General features: G+C 45.7%; 1 protein-coding gene and 1 long non-coding RNA gene across 2 annotated transcripts; both read right to left on the bottom strand.

Annotated features, from left to right (window-relative positions):
* Window positions 1–2,345: 2,345 nt before the first annotated feature.
* LOC132389890 (uncharacterized) lies at window positions 2,346–4,751 on the bottom strand. The gene is made up of 3 exons (XR_009510718.1): window positions 4,638–4,751; window positions 3,484–3,527; window positions 2,346–3,118 (listed from the first exon to the last, which is right to left on the bottom strand). It is a non-coding gene; the product is annotated as an uncharacterized LOC132389890 (long non-coding RNA).
* Window positions 4,752–5,140: 389 nt separating this feature from the next.
* Window positions 5,141–19,021, bottom strand: LOC132389886 (carcinoembryonic antigen-related cell adhesion molecule 1-like). The gene is made up of 8 exons (XM_059962449.1): window positions 18,890–19,021; window positions 14,429–14,704; window positions 10,874–11,134; window positions 8,472–8,747; window positions 7,207–7,318; window positions 6,746–6,810; window positions 6,279–6,343; window positions 5,141–5,245 (listed from the first exon to the last, which is right to left on the bottom strand). The coding sequence occupies exons 1-8, from the start codon at window positions 18,936–18,938 to the stop codon at window positions 5,141–5,143; spliced, it is 1,209 nt and encodes a 402-aa protein (XP_059818432.1). The 5' UTR covers window positions 18,939–19,021.
* Between the last annotated feature and the right edge of the window lie 881 nt (window positions 19,022–19,902).

Genomic DNA, 19,902 nt, shown 5'->3' with positions numbered 1-19,902 from the left:
AACGAGTGCGAGAGCGAGAGAGAGAGAGTGAGAGAGAGAGAGAGAGTGAGAGAGAGAGAGAGAGTGAGAGAGGGAGAGAGAGAGAGAGAGAGAGAGAGAGACAGAGAGAGAGAGAGAGAGAGGGGTGATGCCGTTGCCGTGGATCTTTCCGTTGTCTTCATGTTGCGGTCACCGACTGTGATAATACCAGGCACGACCTTTCTTCAGTGGTAGACCCAGGCAAGGGTGGACACGCAAATAAGCCCCTGCCGGTCGCACACTGTGAGACTCTGATCGATCCTCCAAATCTCCACCATCACGTTGGTGCATAACACTCTTTTAGTGTCCCGTGGTGTGCCTCCCTGGAGTGTCTGCCTACGTCTTCGCAGACCTGCTTTTTATCTCCTCTTGCAGGGCTCCGACCGTCTATTAGGCCCCGGTCCCTGCTTGCTGTCTCTGCATGAATTTCACAAGCAGGAAAAGAAAGTGTCCTTGCAGCAAATACATAATATTAAATCATGTTTCTCTCTCCCTTATCTGCGCAGATATCTCTCTCATCTCTCATTAGCAGCATTGTTCATGGGGGTGGGGTCAACTCTGGACCATGTTAGCTTGGTTTGCTCATCACATCCTCACCCCTCATCCTTTTAGGACATTTTGTACGTGGGGGGGGGGGGGGTAAAAAATTAAACATGCATGTACATTACATGTCATATGTCATTCAATCTGCTGTTTTCAAGCGGAGATCAGAGCAAGACATGATTGTGTCTATGAACTAGGATAAGAAGCATAAAATAAATAATAAATCAAAACGAGAAGAAAAGTTGCGGCAGTATTCATGGGTCCAGAGGACATTCAGATATCTGATGGTGGAGGAACGGCACTGTCCCGGGTGGACTGAACGACTGCCTTCATGTTTATATACCCCCTCCCTGAGAGAAACATCAATAATTGGACATAAATGACCTAATAATTCATGACTGCTAACGGAAATAAAACAACTTCAGAATGTTTTAAAAAGAGAAAACAGTAAACAATGAAGGGCAATTTCCCTGTCTCTGATATTTTAGCCTCTACACCACTCCCTCTCTGAAACCGGAACCATTCTATGCACACCCTCCCTGTCTCTATAGATATCTTGCCCCCACGCCCATCCGACTCTATGAGTGCTCCTGCAGCAAAACCGATCTGTTTCTCTGTAACCACAGCCTGCCCCCAAAACCACCTGCACCACTACACAGCTGCCGGACTCTTCACCCCGCTCCTGCCCCGCATCTGTAATCTGGAGCCTCCGCCAGTCCCCAGACCTTTTCTGTTTCTTTGTCCCTCTTCAAGCACTACACCCTTCCCCGTTTCTCTATGGGCTTCTGGCCTCTACAGACACTCTCTCTTTGTATCCATATCAACCGCTACTCCCCTCACTGTCTCTGTAACACTCCCAGGCCTCTATCGCCTTCTACATCTCTAAACCTGCCTGTACCCTCAATGAAACAGTCAATGTCGTTGGGAGACATGGCCGTGCACATGTGTAGATCATATTTTCACTTGTCGGACGCATTTCTTGTCGGGAATAATTGTAAGTTTGAATCTGGTTTGGGTGTGGCAAATATGGATATATGATATATATGTGCATTATATTAATTACATCTTACGGAAATGAATGTTTGAGAAATTCTAACCCAAACCGCTCAGTGAGGGGCTTGTTAAGGGAGAGGTGATAAATTCCTCCTTGCCAACAACACCCAGACCCAACCCTTAAAAGAGCAAACAATCCGCACCACTCTTTGATGAAAATATTCCTCTGGAAATTGTTTCCCTGGTGACCATTTCTGGGCGAGTTATGTCTCAGAGGGGAGAATAAGCTCGCTGTGTAATCTATCAACACACAATGATATTGGAAAAATCAGCCCAACTCCCTTACCCCCAGAGCCCCAGAAACTTACCCCGTACTGCTAACCCTCTCTGCTCCTCACTCAGCCATCTAAATGATAACAACTGGGTCTGGGTGCCTCGATCAAATTTACAATCAGCACCAATTCCATCATCACTGACATATGGCCTTCAGTCTGTCGTTTTGTGAGGAGATACAAGTTCAACAAAAATCATTTCACGAGATTACAGTGAAACATCGACACGAGGGAGACTGATGAAACAAACACATGAAGTGATCAAACTACGTGATCAATCAGCATTCTGCAAATAAGAAGCAACGTCGCATTTCGGCGTATAGGAACATTGGAAAAGAGGGCTGAATCAATGTCCCGGATTGATAAATTTTCACTGTGCCAATTCGCGCAGTAATCAGGAGTCAACTCGGCGTTTCAGAACCGTTTTCCATTTTATTGCATTTATTATTCAGCCATGAAGCGCGGAGTAGTCACTTCGGGCCTTTCAGCGACCGATGACAAACCCGATTAACAGAAGAGATTTACAAGGATGTTGCCTGGATTGGGGAACATACCTTATGGGAACAGGTTCAGCCGGAATTTGCGTTTCATCCTTGGAGCGACGGAGGATGGGAGGTGACCTGATAGATGCGTATAAGATAATCAGAGGCATTGATCGTGCAAGAGCAAGAGGCTTTTCTCCAGGGCTGAAATGGCGAACACGATGGGCACAGGTTTATTGTGCTCGGAAGTAGGTACAAGGAGATGCCAGGGGTACGTTTTTCACACAGAGAGTGATGGGTGCGTGGCGAGCGAAGGCCGATACAATGGGACTTTCCAGAGACTCTGAGATTGGTACATTGAGCTCAGAACCATAGAGGGCTATGCGGTAGGGTAATTTTGCTATATAGATTAGACATTGCAGCTCAAACACAACTGATCACGTGTTGAGAATAGAGTACGGCCGGGATAGGGATTCGAACAGCGGTCATTTTATGGAAATCCCCTGAAACGCCACAGCACCAGTCTGGGTTGATGCGAGAGAACCAAGCTGCTGCGACGGAAACGAGACAGAATCTTCTGTGACGTCTTCGTCGTGAGGCTAGGAAACGCGGAAGAGGTTTAATAGAGACCTGGAGAACGATTACAAAGAAAAAAAAGCCATTTTGAACGGTGGATTTATCCTGGATGGTTGTCCATTCTCTGTGCCAATACACGATCCAATCATCGGCTTCCGTTCACAGTGACGTCAGCTGCGGAAACAATTCACAATTTATGTTGACTACGTCAGCAACCCGAAAGTGTGGCTGCTGATGAGGGTAAATACGGGTGATGATTTCAGAATCTGTGTCTGACATTGTGACAATGCAACCGCAATTAATATTTTTTATATCGCTATAGACCCAGGAAAAGTGTTCCTTTCAATATCAATATATCGCTGTGCGACGCTGCCTGACTCCAGTCTTGCTCTGTTACTTGTCTCTAAACTTCCAATCTCAGTGTGACTATGAGATGTGCACAACCAGGACCCTGCACGGCCCATAGGCTTGAAATAAGTGAATACCTTTCCTTTACAAGTGACATTTCGTGTCGGCAGCCCCAGATTCGGTTCACATACCTGTTCAGATCACCGTAAACAGATCGATACTCCAGGATAAGACCCTGTTAATGCGAGGAAATCAGCAGGATTAGTAAAAATTATTACCAAAAGCATTTATGTGTCAGAGAAGAATTAGAAGAACATTGAAAAGGACCAACGCATTCTTAACAATTCGTGTCTGAGAGAAACATGGAACAGTCGGGCCATGATGAAGAGAGGATCAGAGACACAGTTATGATTATTAAATATCTCAGAAAGCACTATAAGTTCACAAGAGCATAAAACACAAGAGCAGAATTAGGCCCTTCGGTACATTGGCCTCCTCCACCATTCTATAATGACGGATGAATTTTCCCTCCCAACCCTAATCATCTGCTTTCACTCTGCAATACTTGAAACTATCAACGTTGCTTCGCGTAACCCGGGGCCTTTGTCCCCAGAGCCATAAGGGACAAACATATTACAGAGATACACCACACTTCGGCTAAAGATATTCCTCCTCATCGCTCTCTTCTGAAGGGTTCTCTGCATTCCATCGTAGAGGAATTAGTACTCACACTATCCATTCCGGACCATGCATTCCACAGCGCCGCCCTCTGGTCCCAGACCAGCACCCCCTCCCTCAGGTTGAGAGAATCGCTCCACGCCCAGTCAGTATAGGTCTTCCAATTATTCATCATTCAATGAGCTCACCCTTTCCTTCCTCAGACCTGCAGTACACAGAGGCCTCAAGCTAACAGGCGTATCAGCCCCTGTCGTTTACTTCCCTTTCTTCAAGAAGAACGAAGTGATGTTTGCAAATTTCCAATCCTCCAAAACAATTCCATGATGGTATGAGTACTAATTCCTCTACGACCACTTCACCGGCCTATTTCAGACGCCTGGCGTGCAGTCAATCTCATCCATTCACCCCAGGTTATTTATCCACCTTCCAGATTGTCTGGCATCTTCTGCTTATTATAGTGGCTGCAACCACTTCCGTCTCCTGACACTGTCATACTGATGGTGTCTTCAACAGTGAAGGCGAACACGTGATACTTAATGAGTTCCTCCGCCATTTCTGGCTCCCCCCGTTACTGAAACTTCGACATTCTCGCTGTCGAGAGTCTCACTTCAGGTTCTGAAGAGGAAACAATTAGTTCAAAATGAATTGACGAAAATTTTTCCCTTACCGTGTAAGTGGAGTCTCCATCCTGCGCATCGTTCCTTGCACCCTTGAAAGAGAAGATTACGTGTTATTTTTGAGACGTTTCAACAAGTTCACAGCAATTGTATTCTGACTGTCCGCCGATAAACCCCGGGAAAGTCAATGTATCACATTAGTTTGTGTTTGGGGTAATATTGCCTCGTTCACCATTCGCTGCACCGCGTGTTTCTGATTCAGTGTGTGTGTGTGTGTGTGTGTGTGTGTGTGTGTGTGTGTGTGTGTGTGTGTGTGTGTGTGTGTGTGTGGAGTTACTCACATTGATCGGACATTTTAAAAGACTCTTTCATGAAATGTATTACAGCAAGTTTAAGATGTGATTTTTCATCACACAGGCGTTATGGATTCCGGGGAATTCTGGGGAAATTCTGCAGGTGCTGGAATCTCACACACAAAATGCCGAAGGGCTCAGAGTGTCGGGCAGCTTTAATGGAATTCATTAAGCCGTTCACGTTTTGTGCAGAGACCCTTCTACTGGGCTGGGAAGAAGGCAGGAAGACGCCTGGACAGAATGGTGGCCAGGGGAATGAGTACTGGCTGGGAGGTGAGGCCTAATGAGTGGGAAAGGGGTAAAGACTGAAGAAAAAGTAAAACGTAGAAACATAGAAAACCTACAGCACAATACAGGCCCTTCCTCCCACCAAGTTGTGCTATACACAACCCTACCTTAGAAATTACTATGCTTAACTATATCCCTCTATTTTACTCAGCTCCATATACCTATCCAAAAGCCTCTTAAAAGACCCTATTGTATTCGGCTCCACCTCCGTGGCCGGTAGCCCATTCCACGCACTCACCACTCTTCGAGTAAAAAAACTTACCCCTGACATCTCATCTGTACCTACTCCCCAGCACCTAAAACCTGTGTCCTCTTGTAGCAAGCAATTTAGCCCTGGGAAAAAGCCTCTGACTATCCACACGATCAATGTCTCTCATCATCCTGTACACCTCTGTCAGTTCACTTCTCATCTTCCTTAGCTCCGAGGAGAAAAGGCCGAGTTCACTCAAACTATTCTCAAAAGCATGCTCCCCAATCCGGGCAGCATCCTTGCAAATCTCCCCTGCACCCTTTCTATGGCTTCCACATCCTTTCTATAGTGATGCGAACAGAACTGAGCACAGTACTCCAAGTGAGGTCTGACCAAGGTCCTATAGAGCTGCAACATTACCTCTCGGCTCCTGAATTCAATCCCACGATTGATGAAGGTCAATACACCATACGAATTCTTAACCACAGTGAACCGAATGCAGAGGCGAGTGTGCCATAGGGGAAGGGGAAGAGGGAGGGTCACCGGAGGGAGTTGATGGGCAGGTGAGGAGAAGAGGTAAGAGGCCGGAGTGGAAAATAGAAGAAGAGAGAAGTGAACAGAAATACCGGTGGGTTAAGGTCGATGTTCATGCCATCAGGTTTGGGTCTACTTTGCGGAATATAATGTGTCGTTTCTCCATTAACGGAAAATAAGATCCGGGATCGATCATCCAGGATCTTGTTAAATGCCCCATCCGTGCCGAAGGGCCCGATGGACGCTACCCATCACATTACTTATGTTCTTTTTTCCCTCTTTGCAAAGAAATGAGTGAGATCACGGACATAATGCAAACATCCAACCTGTTCATCCATTTGGACATTTTCATAATATTCTGATGAGTTTACGGTCTTTGTGTCGAAGGCGCCTGAGGAAACAAAACAGATATGGCACAAGGGTGCCGACCGTCAGGGGGCTTTGTTGAACACAGCAGACGTCAAACCGGCCCAATAGAAAAAGCCATTGAGAGCATGAGCTCCCTTCCCACCAATCGCCGGAACCAGGAATTGAGGGCCGATATTGATCAATATGGAGAGAAATTAAGTTGCATGAACTACCATCCCATTACTTCGCTGATATTGTAAAATAACTAAAATAACTGAAATTGCTAAAATAACTGGAAAACCCAACGGTGAAAGTCGCATCATCCGTGACCATTCGCTCGGATGACCAGCTCCAGCTTCAGTGGACTAGGAGCTCCCAGATTAAAATCAAATGCTGAGATTCCCCTGGACTCAGTATTAGGACAGTTGAAACGGTGTTCACTCACTTTTCCATCCGGAATTTCTGCCCGTGCCATTTTTAGATTTCGGTGGATATATGTTGCTGAATAAACTGAAACAAAGACAAGAAAATAATTCGTCTGGAACTTAATTTCCTGCGCTGATGCACCGAATGAGAATGGCCTCTATAATTCCATTCGATTCTCTCCAGATATCCCTTAATAACGTTTTGTTTATCGGATGCCCTGTACCAGGCGAGCTCGATAGCATCGACAGATGGGTTAAGTAGACAAAACTGCTTTGGCCTTTTTGACAGATAAGGCTGTTCACACACATATTGCTGAACGCAAACCTCTTTCAGACAAATTTCGGACAGACAACTTCGCCGTGAAGGCGGAATGCTGATTCTGTCCACAGATGGGCCCTGATCCCAGCTGAAGTCGATTCTGCCGAAATTCACATTCAATTATTAAAGGTAGGAACGAAATTCGTAGAGAAATGCAATTACCCGCCAGCTTTTCTTGCGAACAGCCATCCACTGAATCCTCCCACCAGGCCCATGATAAGTAAACCGAGTACAATGCCCACGATCGCGCCAGCCCGGAAGGTACAATTTTCATCTGTTTTTGGTGATGACACAGAAAACAAGCATATATTTTACATGGCGAAAACTCATCTTTATTTAAGAAATGATAATTGATCCACGCTCTGGAAACTTCTGGTCGCTGGTCTCGATATTGAATCAATTTAAATCAATTACTCTTTTATTCTGGTAGGCCACTTAGAAGGAGGATTGAAGGTAGGGCGTGAGGAAAGCGTAAGAAGGAAACGGTTTGAATCTTTGATCATCGGGTTTACATGAACGAATGAGAGACACATTCACTCACCGTGTGCGCTAACTACACCTTGTAAGATAACTGGTCCTGTTGGTTACGCCGTTATTAATCCGACATGTATAACTCCCAACGTCAACCGAGCTCACCGACTCAAGGGTGAGTTCCTGCCCTGTCTGCAGGAGATTGTTCCCATTGTCACTGACACAAGGGTGAGTTCCTGCCCTGTCTGCAGGAGATTGTTCCCATTGTCACTGATACAATGGTGAGTTCCTGCCCTGTCTGCAGGAGATTGTTCCCATTGTCACTGACACAAGGGTGAGTTCCTGCCCTGTCTGCAGGAGATTGTTCCCATTGTCACTGATACAAGGGTGAGTTCCTGCCCTGTCTGCAGGAGATTGTTCCCATTGTCACTGACACAAGGGTGAGTTCCTGCCCTGTCTGCAGGAGATTGTTCCCATTGTCACTGATACAAGGGTGAGTTCCTGCCCTGTCTGCAGGAGATTGTTCCCATTGTCACTGAGACAAGGGTGAGTTCCTGCCCTGTCTGCAGGAGATTGTTCCCATTGTCACTGATTTCAAGGGTGAGTTCCTGCCCTGTCTGCCGGAGATTGTTCCCATTGTCACTGACACAAGGGTGAGTTCCTGCCATGTCTGCCGGAGATTGTCCCCCTTGTACCATGAATATATACCACAGGGGACTGACAGAGCAAAGCAAGTTAATGTCAGGTTTGACACTATATTGGACACAACTGGACGCTCCGGTTCAATTCTGAACTTCTCTGATCCATTTATAAAATGAAGAAAAGTGCTGATTAGAGAAAAATCCTGATGGATACGGGATATTATGACCTTCTGTCTTCATTGAAAAGATGAGAGCAAATGTTGTTTAGTGTAATATCTGATACAAATGAACGCGGTTGACTAACTGTTTACTCACAGTAAACTTGCACGTTGGTCACTCCAGCGCCACTGCTGAATGAATTGCTGGCGATGCACTTGTACGTCCCTGCGTCGTTTCTGTTAGCTCTGATTACAGTCAGTTTCGCCTTGTCGGGAGATGTAAATATTCTGCCGTTTTCCTGGATGGGTTGGTTATCCTTGACCCATGTCCGTGTCTGAACAGTGCCCGACGCGTGACAGCTGAGTGTGATGGTATCGGGGTCTTCAAGGGGGTTGGGATCACTGGCCACGACAGTAACCCCAGTCACTGTCTCTGTAAATACAATTGAAATGTACATAGATTTACACGGGGTTTTATCTACAACACGAGCATAATATTTGGATGCTGCCAGCTCAATATCGTCGGCATTCCCAGTTCTTATCCCTATGTGTTTCGATATCAAGTCAGTATCCAGCTTGAACTAAACGCCGGCACTGAGTTTAAAGTGTTACTGCTGTTACCCAAGGGGACGGTGAGCAACCTATTCCCGTTTCAGATGTTCCTCAATACATGGATATTCCTGCAGTAAGAACATACATTCTCCAGCAAAGCAGACTAAAACAGAATTGCACTTGGCTACAGTTTAATTGTCCCGTGGAGCATGTGAAAATAAACTACCCGTGCCCCCTGCTGTTGAAGCCAAAAATAGAGTGACTTCGTATTTAATATCTGGCTGAGGAGTTGGCGGAGGAGGGATGGCATAGGAATAATGATCATGGGTTCCTCCAGGGAAGTTGCGACCTCTCGAGAAGGGGCGGTTGGCTCCTGAACTGGGGAGGGGTAAACATTCCTGTGGGAAGGCTTCTTGTCGCTGCACGATAGGCAACTAAGTGGAGTTGCAATTGGAAGGGAGCCAGATTGACAGAAGGATCCGTGGAGATCTGGCGCAGCCAGATTTCGGCATGACGTCGGCTCCTCCGGATTGGCTGATGTGCAATGAGCCGAAATTGATCAGAGAGCTTATGGAAAATAGAATGTTGGTGTAAGTGATCATCATATGATCGACTTCATCCTGAAATGTGAGAAGGCGAACCTGAAGAGTCAGATGAACCAGTGTTACAGTGGGTTAAAAGGAGTTAGAGAAACACTAGAGAGGGGTTGGCCAGATTTACTTGAGAAATAACACTGGCGGGGATGACGGCAGAGGAGGAAGGAATATTCTAAAGGAAAGATGACATAACCGTGGCGGAGAAGAGAAGTCAAAGCCAACATGAAGGTCAAAAGGAGGGTATATGATGGAACAATCATTAATGGGAAGTCAGATGATTGGGAAGTTGTATAAAAAAACAATTGGCAACTAAAAGGTCATTTAGAAGGTAAAGATGAATGAGAAAGCACTCCAGCCACTAATATTAATGAAGATCGGCACAGAGTCTTAACGTACAACAATTGTGAAACGAGAAGCTAGAGTGGATATCGGGCCGTTCAGAAACGATAGTGGAGAGGTAGTACGGGGAACAAGGAACTGGTGGACAAACTGCATCAGCCCTCAGCGTGGAACACCCTGTGAAATGTCGGATGTTTCAGGTATCAGGGGTCATGCGATGTCAGCATTCATTACAAGGGGACTAGAATATAAAAGGAGGGATGTAGTGCTGAAACTCGATGAAGCACCGGTGAGGCCTCACTTGGAGTATTGTGATGCATTTTGGGACCCTTGTCGTTGAGAGAGAATGTGATCAAACTGAAGCGGTTTCCAAGGAAGTTCGCCAAAATGATCCCAGGATTTTTCGGCTCTACAGGAGAAGAGGGTTTGATGGGTCCGGGCCTTTACCCACTGGAGTTCAGAAGAATGTGGGGAGACCTCACGGAAACCTATCGAATTGTGAAAGGCCTTGTTGGAGTGGATGTGGAAAAGATGATTCTCATGGCGGGAGAGTCTAATCCCAGAAGACACAACCTGTGCATACCGTGGTATACTTTCAGAAACCAAGCCGAAAGTGAATCTCTTTCAACAGAACGTGATGAATCTGGGAATTATGTTCCAGAGGCAGCTGTAGAGGGCGAATCGTTATGTAAGTTTACAGCCGAGGATGACAGATTCACAATTGGTCAGGGCATGAGGAATATGCGGAAACGGCTGTGATCGGGACTGCGAGGAATATTGGATCAGCCATGATGAAATGGCGGAGCGGACTCCATTGGCCGAATGGTCTAAATCTCCTTCCAATGATTACGGCTTTCTGGTCTTAACTGCAGCAAGTAAACATTTGTAATTTAATCAGCAAGTCAGAACAATTCCAATTTTCATCTTCATCAATACTCTTATTCATCAATATGCAACGTTGTGGATTGATATCGTTAGAATTTGTTCAGGCATTTAGTTGGATTACACGGGCCCGTCTGCACCAACACCATTAATTATAGGACCTCAACAAAGGGAGGTACGGACTACCTACCGAACACAATGATTTCCGTGGTTGAGGCATTATTCCTTTTTGTAATCGTGTTATAGGCCTCACAAGTATACTTTCCCGTGTGGGCCACAGAGACGCTGTCGAGGACGACCTCATGCCCACTTTGTAGGCGGGCACCATTCTGTTCCCAATTCAATTCAGCATCTGGGCGGGACTCCGTGGAACATGTTAACCTGATCGTGCTTCCGGCAATGTAAAAAGATGCGTGCGGTTGAGTGATGACGGATGGACGATCCGGTCCGTCTAAAAGAAACGGACAAAAGGGGTTGCAACAAATCACACAGGAGATACAACAGCGTTCCTCAGCGGAAGAGGAAGAACAGCCCACCACCAGAGAAAGCGCTCCCACACACCGGAGAATGCATCCGTCTGGAAGCCACGGGCGGGAAAGAGGAGAGTCGGGACACAGTGTCAGATTATCCACGTCTTCCGAAACTATGAACTGCACAGTTACCTCATATCCCAAAACCCGTCTCCTCCTCCAAGCTGGATACAATGCACGCCAGTCATAAGCGTATCGTTTCGTAAAACTTCCCCAGGTGTGTGTTTTGTGAAAGGGAGTTCAGAAAAACGTTCCAGACAAAATTCAAAGCGTTGCTCTGCGGGGATAGGTAAGGCAACTTGCAGTGTGTAGATGCAATAACTCATGTAATCAGTGATCGGGCCGAATGTCATGTAGGCACACACTATACAGTCAAGTCACTGACCACGTGTGCAATTATCGGGACACTCCAGTTTACAGCGTGTTATCGTAGGACGCGTTTTCAGTTCCAATATTCTAGGTTTAGTCTCTATCAGTGAGGACCGGTGGCTGTAACACCACTGCCCATTGTGATTTTCATCCAGATCTAACAGCTGTAACTTCCCGCTTCCACATGTGCACTGAAGCAATGGATCCCCACCTCGTCGTAGCGATGGACATTTGCCAGAAGGGTTGTGGGGCTGATATGGACTGTGAGCGTTTTACACTCTGAACTTTCCCTGTCCCTTTCGGTGAACGGAATTATTACCAAACTTCCTAAACAGCCTTACACTGCGCCGGAGATTCAATGGTGCATTTATTTAAAAAGTAATAACTTTGCATTCACTGTACCAAGTTCGGATCAGCTTCCGTGGTGTTGTGAAAAAAAAAACAGAAACTAGAATTAGAATTTTAAGGAGATAATTTCAATATGAATGAATTGAACTATTGCACATCCCAGTTTGGCAAAAGAATAAACCAGGGAAGGCAGTGCACCCGTGGCTGACAAGGGAAATTAGGGATAGTATCAAGTCCAAAGAAGAAACATATAAATTAGCAAAAAAAAGTGACACACCTGAGAAATGGGAGAAATTCAGAGACCAGCAGAGGAGGACAAAGGGCTTAATTAGGAAAGGGAAAAAAGATTATGAGAGCAAGCTGGCAGGGAACATAAAAACTGACTGTAAAAGCTTTTATAGATATGTGAAAAGAAAAAAAGATTGTTCCGGACAAATGTAGGTCCTTTCCAGTCAGAAACAGGTGAATTGATGACAGGGAACAAAAACGTGGCAGACCAATTGAATAACTACTTTGGTTCTGTCTTCACTAAGGAGGACGTAAATAATCTTCCGGAAATAGTAAGGGACCAAGGGTGAGGGGCCAAGTAAGGGATATAGTAAGGGACCAAGACCATCTAGTGAGATGGAGGAACTGAGGGAAATACATGTTAGAAGGGAAGTGATGTTAGGTAAATTGAAGGGATTAAAGGCAGATACATCCCCAGGACCAGATGGTCTGCATCCCAGAGTGCTAAAGGAATTAGCCCAAGAAATAGTGGATGCAATAGTGATAATTTTTCAAAACTCTGTGGCGACCCATTTCCTGGCGCATCCGAACCGACTCACAATTAGATAGCCTACGGGGGTTTACGAGCACAGAGCTTTGGAGCCTCTGCGCCATGGGGAGCCGGTTGAGGGAGGCTTAAAAGTGAGGCTGAAGTTTTCGAATAAAGTTTTTTCCTTCGACTGCAGTTACCGACTCCGTGTCGTAATTTTAGCACTGCTTGTAGCACACCGCTACAACTCCTTAGATTCTCGATTAGTTCCTGAGGATTGGAGAGTGGCTAATGTAACCCCACTTTTTAAAAAAGGAAGGAGAGAGAAACCGGGGAATTATAGACCGGTTAGTCTGACATCGGTGGTGGGGAAAATGCTAGAGTCGCTTATCAAAGATGTGATAACAGCACATTTGAACAGAGGTGAAATCATGGGACAAAGTCAGCATGGATTTGTGAAAGGAAAATTATGTCTGACGAATCTTACAGATTTTTTTGAAGATGTAACTAGCACAGTGGATAGGGGAGAGCCAGTGGATGTGGTATATTTAGATTTTCAAAAGGCATTTGACAAGGTCCCACATAGGGGATTAGTGTGCAAACTTAAAACACACGGTATTGGGGATATGGTATTGATGTGGATAGCGAATTGGTTGGCAGTCAGGAAGCAAGGAGTGGGAGTAAACGGGACCTAATCAGAATTGCAGGCAGTGACTAGTGGGCACCGCAAGGCTCAGTGCTGGGACCCCAGTTGTTTACAATATATATTAATGATTTAGACGAGGGAAATAAATGCAGCATCTCCAAGTTTGCAGATGACACGAAGCTGGGCAGTGGTGTTAGCTGTGAGGAGGAAGCTAAGAGGATGCAGGGTGACTTGGATAGGATAGGTGAGTGGGAAAATTCATGGCAGATGCAATTTAATGTGGATAAATGTGAGGTTATACACTTTAGTGGCAAAGACAGGAAAACAGATTATTATCTGAATGGTGGCCGATTAGGAAAAGGGGAGGTGCATCGAAACCTCGGTGTCATTGTACACCAGTCATTGAAGGTGGGCATGCAGGGACAGTAGGCGGTGAAAAAGACAAATGGTATGTTGGCATTCATAGCAAAATGATTTGAGTACAGGAGTAGGGAGGTCCTACTGCAGTTGTACAAGGCCTTGATGAGACCACAACTAGAATATTGTGTGCAATTTTGGTCCCGTAATCTGAGGAAAGACATTCTTGCCATAGAGGGAGTACAGAGAAGGTTCAACAGATTGATTCCTGGGATGTCAGGACTTTCATATGAAGAAATACTGGATCGACTAGGCTTATACTCTCTGGAATTTAGAAGATTGAGGGGGGATCTTATTGAAACGTATAAATTTCTAAAGGGATTGGACAGGCTAGATGCAGGAAGATTGTTTCCGATGTCGGGGAGGTCCTGAACGAGGGGTCACAGTTTAAGGATAAAGGGGAAGTACCTGAAGTACAGATTTGAACCGAGATAGTGGTAGCTTAACCGCCGCCGTAATGTAACTTGGATTTGAAATTTAAAATTTTAATTTTAGTTCCCCAGCGTCCGAGATAGACCTGGATCTGTCTCCTAATTAACTGTTCAGTTGTCCCAGTGTTAGTCGATAGTGGTTAATACCTCAGGCAACGATCACTAATGTACTCACAAACTCCCGGAACCCCGTATCTCGGAGGAACTGTGATATTATATGTAACTACCGGAAAATCGGGACACTTACAGCTGACATGAAGAGAAAACGGAGAGCTTGTGATTTCGTTAATCATGTTGCTTGCTCTACAGGTGAAACTTCCGTCTGTCCGTAGCACTCCAGAAACAGTGAGTGTGCTGTGATCTTCATTCAGAACAATCCTGTCTCCAGGAATTATCTTGCGATTCTCCGCATGCCACAGGTAAGAGACATTCGTGCCTCTTGCGGAGCAGGTTAGTCTGACGGTGTCGCTGTACTCAATCAGTCTGGTGGCGTTAGATGTAACAGTGACATTGGAAACACGTTCTGTTAAAACATAGGGGATTGGTTAGTGCACAACACAAGAATAGAATCTGCAGGTTTATGAATTCCGTTACGAATCTGAAAATGAAATCAAACATTTACTATTCCATAATAAGTAAACATTTATAAGTTATGCAATCTGACGGACATAGGTTTCTGTGATAGCAGTTATAGGCATCGGGGAAGAATTGCAAAGGTTGGAGGTTGGCTAACTGTGTTCCATTCAGCGCTACCAGTGGGAAGTACAAGCATACACGGTACAGGAACCGTGGTGTACAAAGGCCGTTGTAAATCGAGTGAAGAAGAAAAAAAAAGAGCTTACGGAAGGTTAAAAAACAGGGTAATGATAGAGATCTAGAAACCTGTCAGATAAGCAGGAAGGAGCTTAAGAATAAATTAGTTCCAGAAGGGGCCATGTGGAGGCCTTGCCAGACAGGATTAAGGAAAACCCCAAGGCATTCTACAAGTACGTGAAGAGCAAGAGGATAAGACGTGAGAGAATGGGCCCAATCAAGTGAGACAGTACAAAAGGGTTTATGGGACCGGAAGAGGTAATTAATGAAAACCTTGCTTCCGTATTCTCTACGGTTAAGGATCTTGGCGATTGTAGGGATGACCTGCAACGGACTGAAAACCACTTGCCGATAGGTATTAGGCAATAGGATGTTCTGGAGATTTTAGAAATCATCAATTTGGATAAGTCACCTGGACCGGAAGGGAAGCATCCCAGGAAACCGTGGGAGGCGAGGGAGGAGATTGCTGAGCCTCTAGCGGTAATGTTTGCGTCATCAATGAGGACGGGAGAGTTTCCGGAGGATTGGGGCGTTGCGGATGTTGCTCTGGTATTCAAGAAAGGGAGTAGGGATAGCCCAGGAAATTATAGTCCAGTGAGTCTTATCAGCTTGATTGAATTTTTTGAGAATGTGACGATACACATTGATGAAGGTAGAGCAGTATATGTAGAAAGTATGGATTTTTGAGCAGGGATTTGATAAGGTAGCCCATGTAAGACTTATAGGGAAAGTAAGAAGGCATGGATCCAAGGTGACATATCTTTTGTGGATACAGAACTGGCTGTCCACAGAAGGCAAAAAGTATTTGTAGGTGGGTCATATTCTGCATGGAGGCCGGTGACCAGTGGCGTGCCCTAGGGATCTGTTCTCGGACCCCTACTCTTGGCGATTTTTATAAATGAACTGAATGAGGAATTGGATGGTTGGGCTCGTAAATATGATGATGACAGAAATATTGGGATGTTGTGGATAGTATGGAAGACTGTCAAAATTTACAGCAGGACATTGATAGGATGCAATACTGGCCTGAGATGAGGCAGATGGAGTTCAACCCAGATAGGTGTGTGGTGTTTAACTTCGGCGCTGCTTTGTGGGCCGAATGGCCTTTATTGTGCCGTAGGTTTACAATGTTTCAATGTTTCAATATCTGATAAATCCTTTGGATTGTTCTTTCCAGTAGGCAACGGGGGAGAGATGTTGGTGGGACAGTGGGGTTTGTCTAAAGGGTATTCAGTAAGGGTATTCAGGTTTTCACTTAAAAAAACTGCATCCAGATTTAGGGGGAAGGCACAAATGTTAAGAGGGAGAGATTTAAAACTGATAAATACCTGTAATGAGCTGGCTGAGGGAGTGGTGGAGGAGGACACAGTTGCTATATTTAGAACAGACATGGATAAACAACAGGACTGAGTAGTTTGGGGTGTTAAAGGAGCAGCTGTAACCAGCAGGGAGTTTCAGTGGACGACATGGACACGAGCTGGACTGAAGGCATTGGTTCCTTGCTGTTTTAATATATGAGACAAAGGTGCTTCAAAAGCTCACATTTCAGAAAAATAAATAAATAAAACCGGGACAATTGACAAATAAACGGAGCTGGTGAAGAAGGAATTAGGAATTAATTCACTTCAGGCAAGGGTCACCTGGCAATGAGAAAGGTGATGGGAAATCACTGGTAAGCACAGAGGAGAATTGCTGACAACCGTTTGTAAGATCATCCAGATAAGCTGTCGTTACTGAAATGATGCAAAGTTCAGTGTCAGTGTCAATGTAATGGAGCCAATGAAAATTGTAATCTCACACAGCCGAAAAAAATGCAAACTGGGGAACACCTTAAAAGCATGAATTGCAAACCAAATAATGGATAAGAACACGGATCTGAATTCCGTAATCAGCACCGGACTCGACATTACCAGATAGAAACACAGAAACATAGAAAACCTGCAGCACAAAACAGACACTTCTGTCCACAAAGCTGTGCCGAACATGGCCTGACCTCAGAAATTCCCTCGGGTTACCCATAGCCCTCTATTTTACTAAGCTCCATGTTCCTGTCTAGGAGTCTCTTAAAAGCCGTATCCTATCGGCGCCGGCAGCTCCTTCCACGCACTCACCACTCTCAGGGTAAAGAAACATACCCCTGACATCCCCTCTGTACCTACTTCCAAGCACCTTAAAACTGTGCCCATTCATGCTATACATTTCAGCCCCGGGAAAAAGCCTCTGGCTATCCACACGATCAATGCCTCTCATCATCTTGCACACCTCTGTAAGGTCACCTCTCATCCTCCGTCGCTCCGAGGGGAAAGGGCCGAGTTCACTCTCCCCATTCTCATAAGGCACGCTCCCCAATCCAGGCAACATCCTTGTAAACCTCCTCTGCACCGTCCCTGTGGTTTCTACATACTTCCTTCAGTGAGCCGACCGGTATAGAGCACAGTACTACAAGTGGGGTCTGTCCGAGTTCCTATATGGCTACAACATTACCTCTCGGGTTTTAAACTCAATCCTTATGGTGTCCTAACCACAGAAGCAACCTGTGCAGCAGCTTTGTGTGTGTTACAGTAATATACTCGAACCCAAGATCCTCCAGAGTCTTACCATTGATGCTATATTCTGTCTTGACATTTAACCTAACGAAATGAACCACCTGACACCTATCTGTGTTGATCTCCATCTGTCACTGCTCAGCACAGTTTTGCATCCTGTCAACGTCCCGCTGTGACCTCTGACTGTGCTCCACAATATCTGGAAAACCTCCAACCATTCCGTCGTCAGAAAACTAACAGTAGACAATAGACAATAGAGAATAGGTGCAGAAGTAGACCATTCGGCCCCTCGAGTCTGCACCGCCATTCTGAGATCATGGCTGATCATTCACTATCAATACCCAGTCCCTGCCTTGTCCCCATATCCCTTGATTCCCCTATCCATCAGATATCCATCTAGCTCCTTCTTGAAAGCAACCCATCCCTCCACTTCCTCATCCAGACAAATTATAAAAAATCACTAAGAGTAAGGGTCCCAGAACAGATCTCTGAGGCACTCCACGTCACCGATCTCCATGGAGATTATGACCCGTCGAAAACCACTATTTGCCTTCAGTGTGCAAGGCAGTTCTGGATCCACAAAGCAATGTCCCCTTGGAGAAGGGGAGAAGGGTTCAGGTTTCTAGAACATTGGGAACTCTTCTGGGGCAGCTGTCAACTGTACAAACAGGACGGGTTACACTTGAATCCTGGCGGGAAGGCAGAGAAAGTCTATTGGGGGGTGATTGTTACAAATGAGCTGGATGGAGAAGTAGAGGAATAGGTTAGTAAGTTTGCCGATGACACAATGGTTAGTGTGGAGGCCGGTCAGTGGTTAGAGCGGGGCATTGATAGGATGCAACACAGGGCTGAGAACTGGCAGATGGAGTTCAATCCTTATAAGTGTGAAGTGGTTCATTTTGGTAGGTCAAATATAATGGCAGAATATAGTATTAATGGTAAGACTCTTGGCAGTGTGGAGGACCATGGGGATCTTGGGGTCCCAGACCATAGGACGCTCAAAGCAGCTGCGTAGGTTCACTCTGTGGTTAAGAAGGCGTAAGGTGGCTTGGATTTCATCAATCGTGGAATTGAACTTAGGAGCCGAGGTAATGTTGCAGATATATAGGACCCTGATCAGACCCCACTTGGTGTGCTATGCTCAGTTCTGGTCGTCTCACTAGACGAATGATGTGGCAGGCACAGAGAGGGTGCAGAGGAGATTTACAAGGATGTTGTCTGGATTGGCGAGCATCCCTTATTAGAATAATGTCTAATCGGGTTCAGGCATTCAGTTGAATTGCACGGGCCTGGCCGCACCAACACCGTTAAATATACGACTTCAACAAAGGGAGGTACGGACTACCTACCGAACACATTGATTTGCGTAGTTGAGGCATTGTTCCTTTTTGTAACCATGTTATAGGCCTCACAAGTATACGTTCCCGCGTTGTTCACAGAGATGCTGTCGAGGACGACCTCCTGCCCACTGTGTAGGTGGGCACCGTTCAGTTGCCAATTCAATTGAGCATCTGGGTGGGACTTTGAGAAGCATGTTAACCTTAGGGAGCCTCCGGCAATGTGAAAAGACGAGTGCGGTTGAGTGATGATGGATGGACGATCCGGTCCGTCTAAAAGAAACGGACAAAAGGGGTTGCAACAAATCACACAGGAGATACAACAGAGTTCCTCAGCTGCAGAGGAAGAACAGCCCACCACCAGAGAAAGCGCACCGACACACTGGAGAATGCATCCGTCTGAAAGCCACGCGCGGGAAAGAGGAGAGTCGGGACACTGTGTCAGATTATCCACGTCTTCCGAAACTATGGATTGCACAGTTACCTCATACCCCAAAACCCGTCTCCTATTCCAACCTAGATACAATGCACGCCAGTCATAAGCGTATCGCTTTGTACAACTTCCCTATGTGTGTGTTTTGTGGAAAAGAGTTCAGGAAAACTTTCCAAACAAAATACCCAACACCACTCTGCAGGGACTCGGAGTGTAGATGCAATAACTCATGTAATCAGGGTTCGGGCTAAATGTCATGTGGGCCCACACTATACTGTCAAGTCTCTGACCACGTGTGCAATTATAGGGACACTCCAGTTTACAACGTTTTATGGTAAGACGCGTTTTCAGTTCTAATATTCTAGTTTTAGTCTCTTTCAGTGAGGACCGGTGGCTGTAACACCACTGCACTTTGTGATTTTCATCCAGATCTAACAGCTGTAAATTCCCGCTTCCACATGTGCACTGAAGCAATGTATCCCCCACCTCGTCGTGTCTATGGACATTTGTCAGAAGGGTTGTGGGGCTGATAAGGGCTGTGGGCGTTTTAAACTCTGAACTTCCACTGTCCCTTCCGGTGAACGGAATTATT

The sequence above is a fragment of the Hypanus sabinus genome, unplaced genomic scaffold (genome assembly GCF_030144855.1).
Source record: "Hypanus sabinus isolate sHypSab1 unplaced genomic scaffold, sHypSab1.hap1 scaffold_694, whole genome shotgun sequence".
NCBI lineage: Eukaryota > Metazoa > Chordata > Chondrichthyes > Myliobatiformes > Dasyatidae > Hypanus > Hypanus sabinus.
This window is presented reverse-complemented; position numbering and strand designations above follow the sequence as displayed.

Coding starts and splice junctions, on each gene's coding strand:
- LOC132389886 (XM_059962449.1), bottom strand. CDS start 18,938: ATGGTTACAAAAAGGAACAATGCCTCAACTACGCAAATCAATGTGTTC. Junction 6,811..7,206: donor TTCGCAAGAAAAGCTGGCGG/GTAATTGCATTT, acceptor TCTTTGTTTCAG/TTTATTCAGCAACATATATC. Junction 6,344..6,745: donor CAGAAATTCCGGATGGAAAA/GTGAGTGAACAC, acceptor TTGTTTCCTCAG/GCGCCTTCGACACAAAGACC.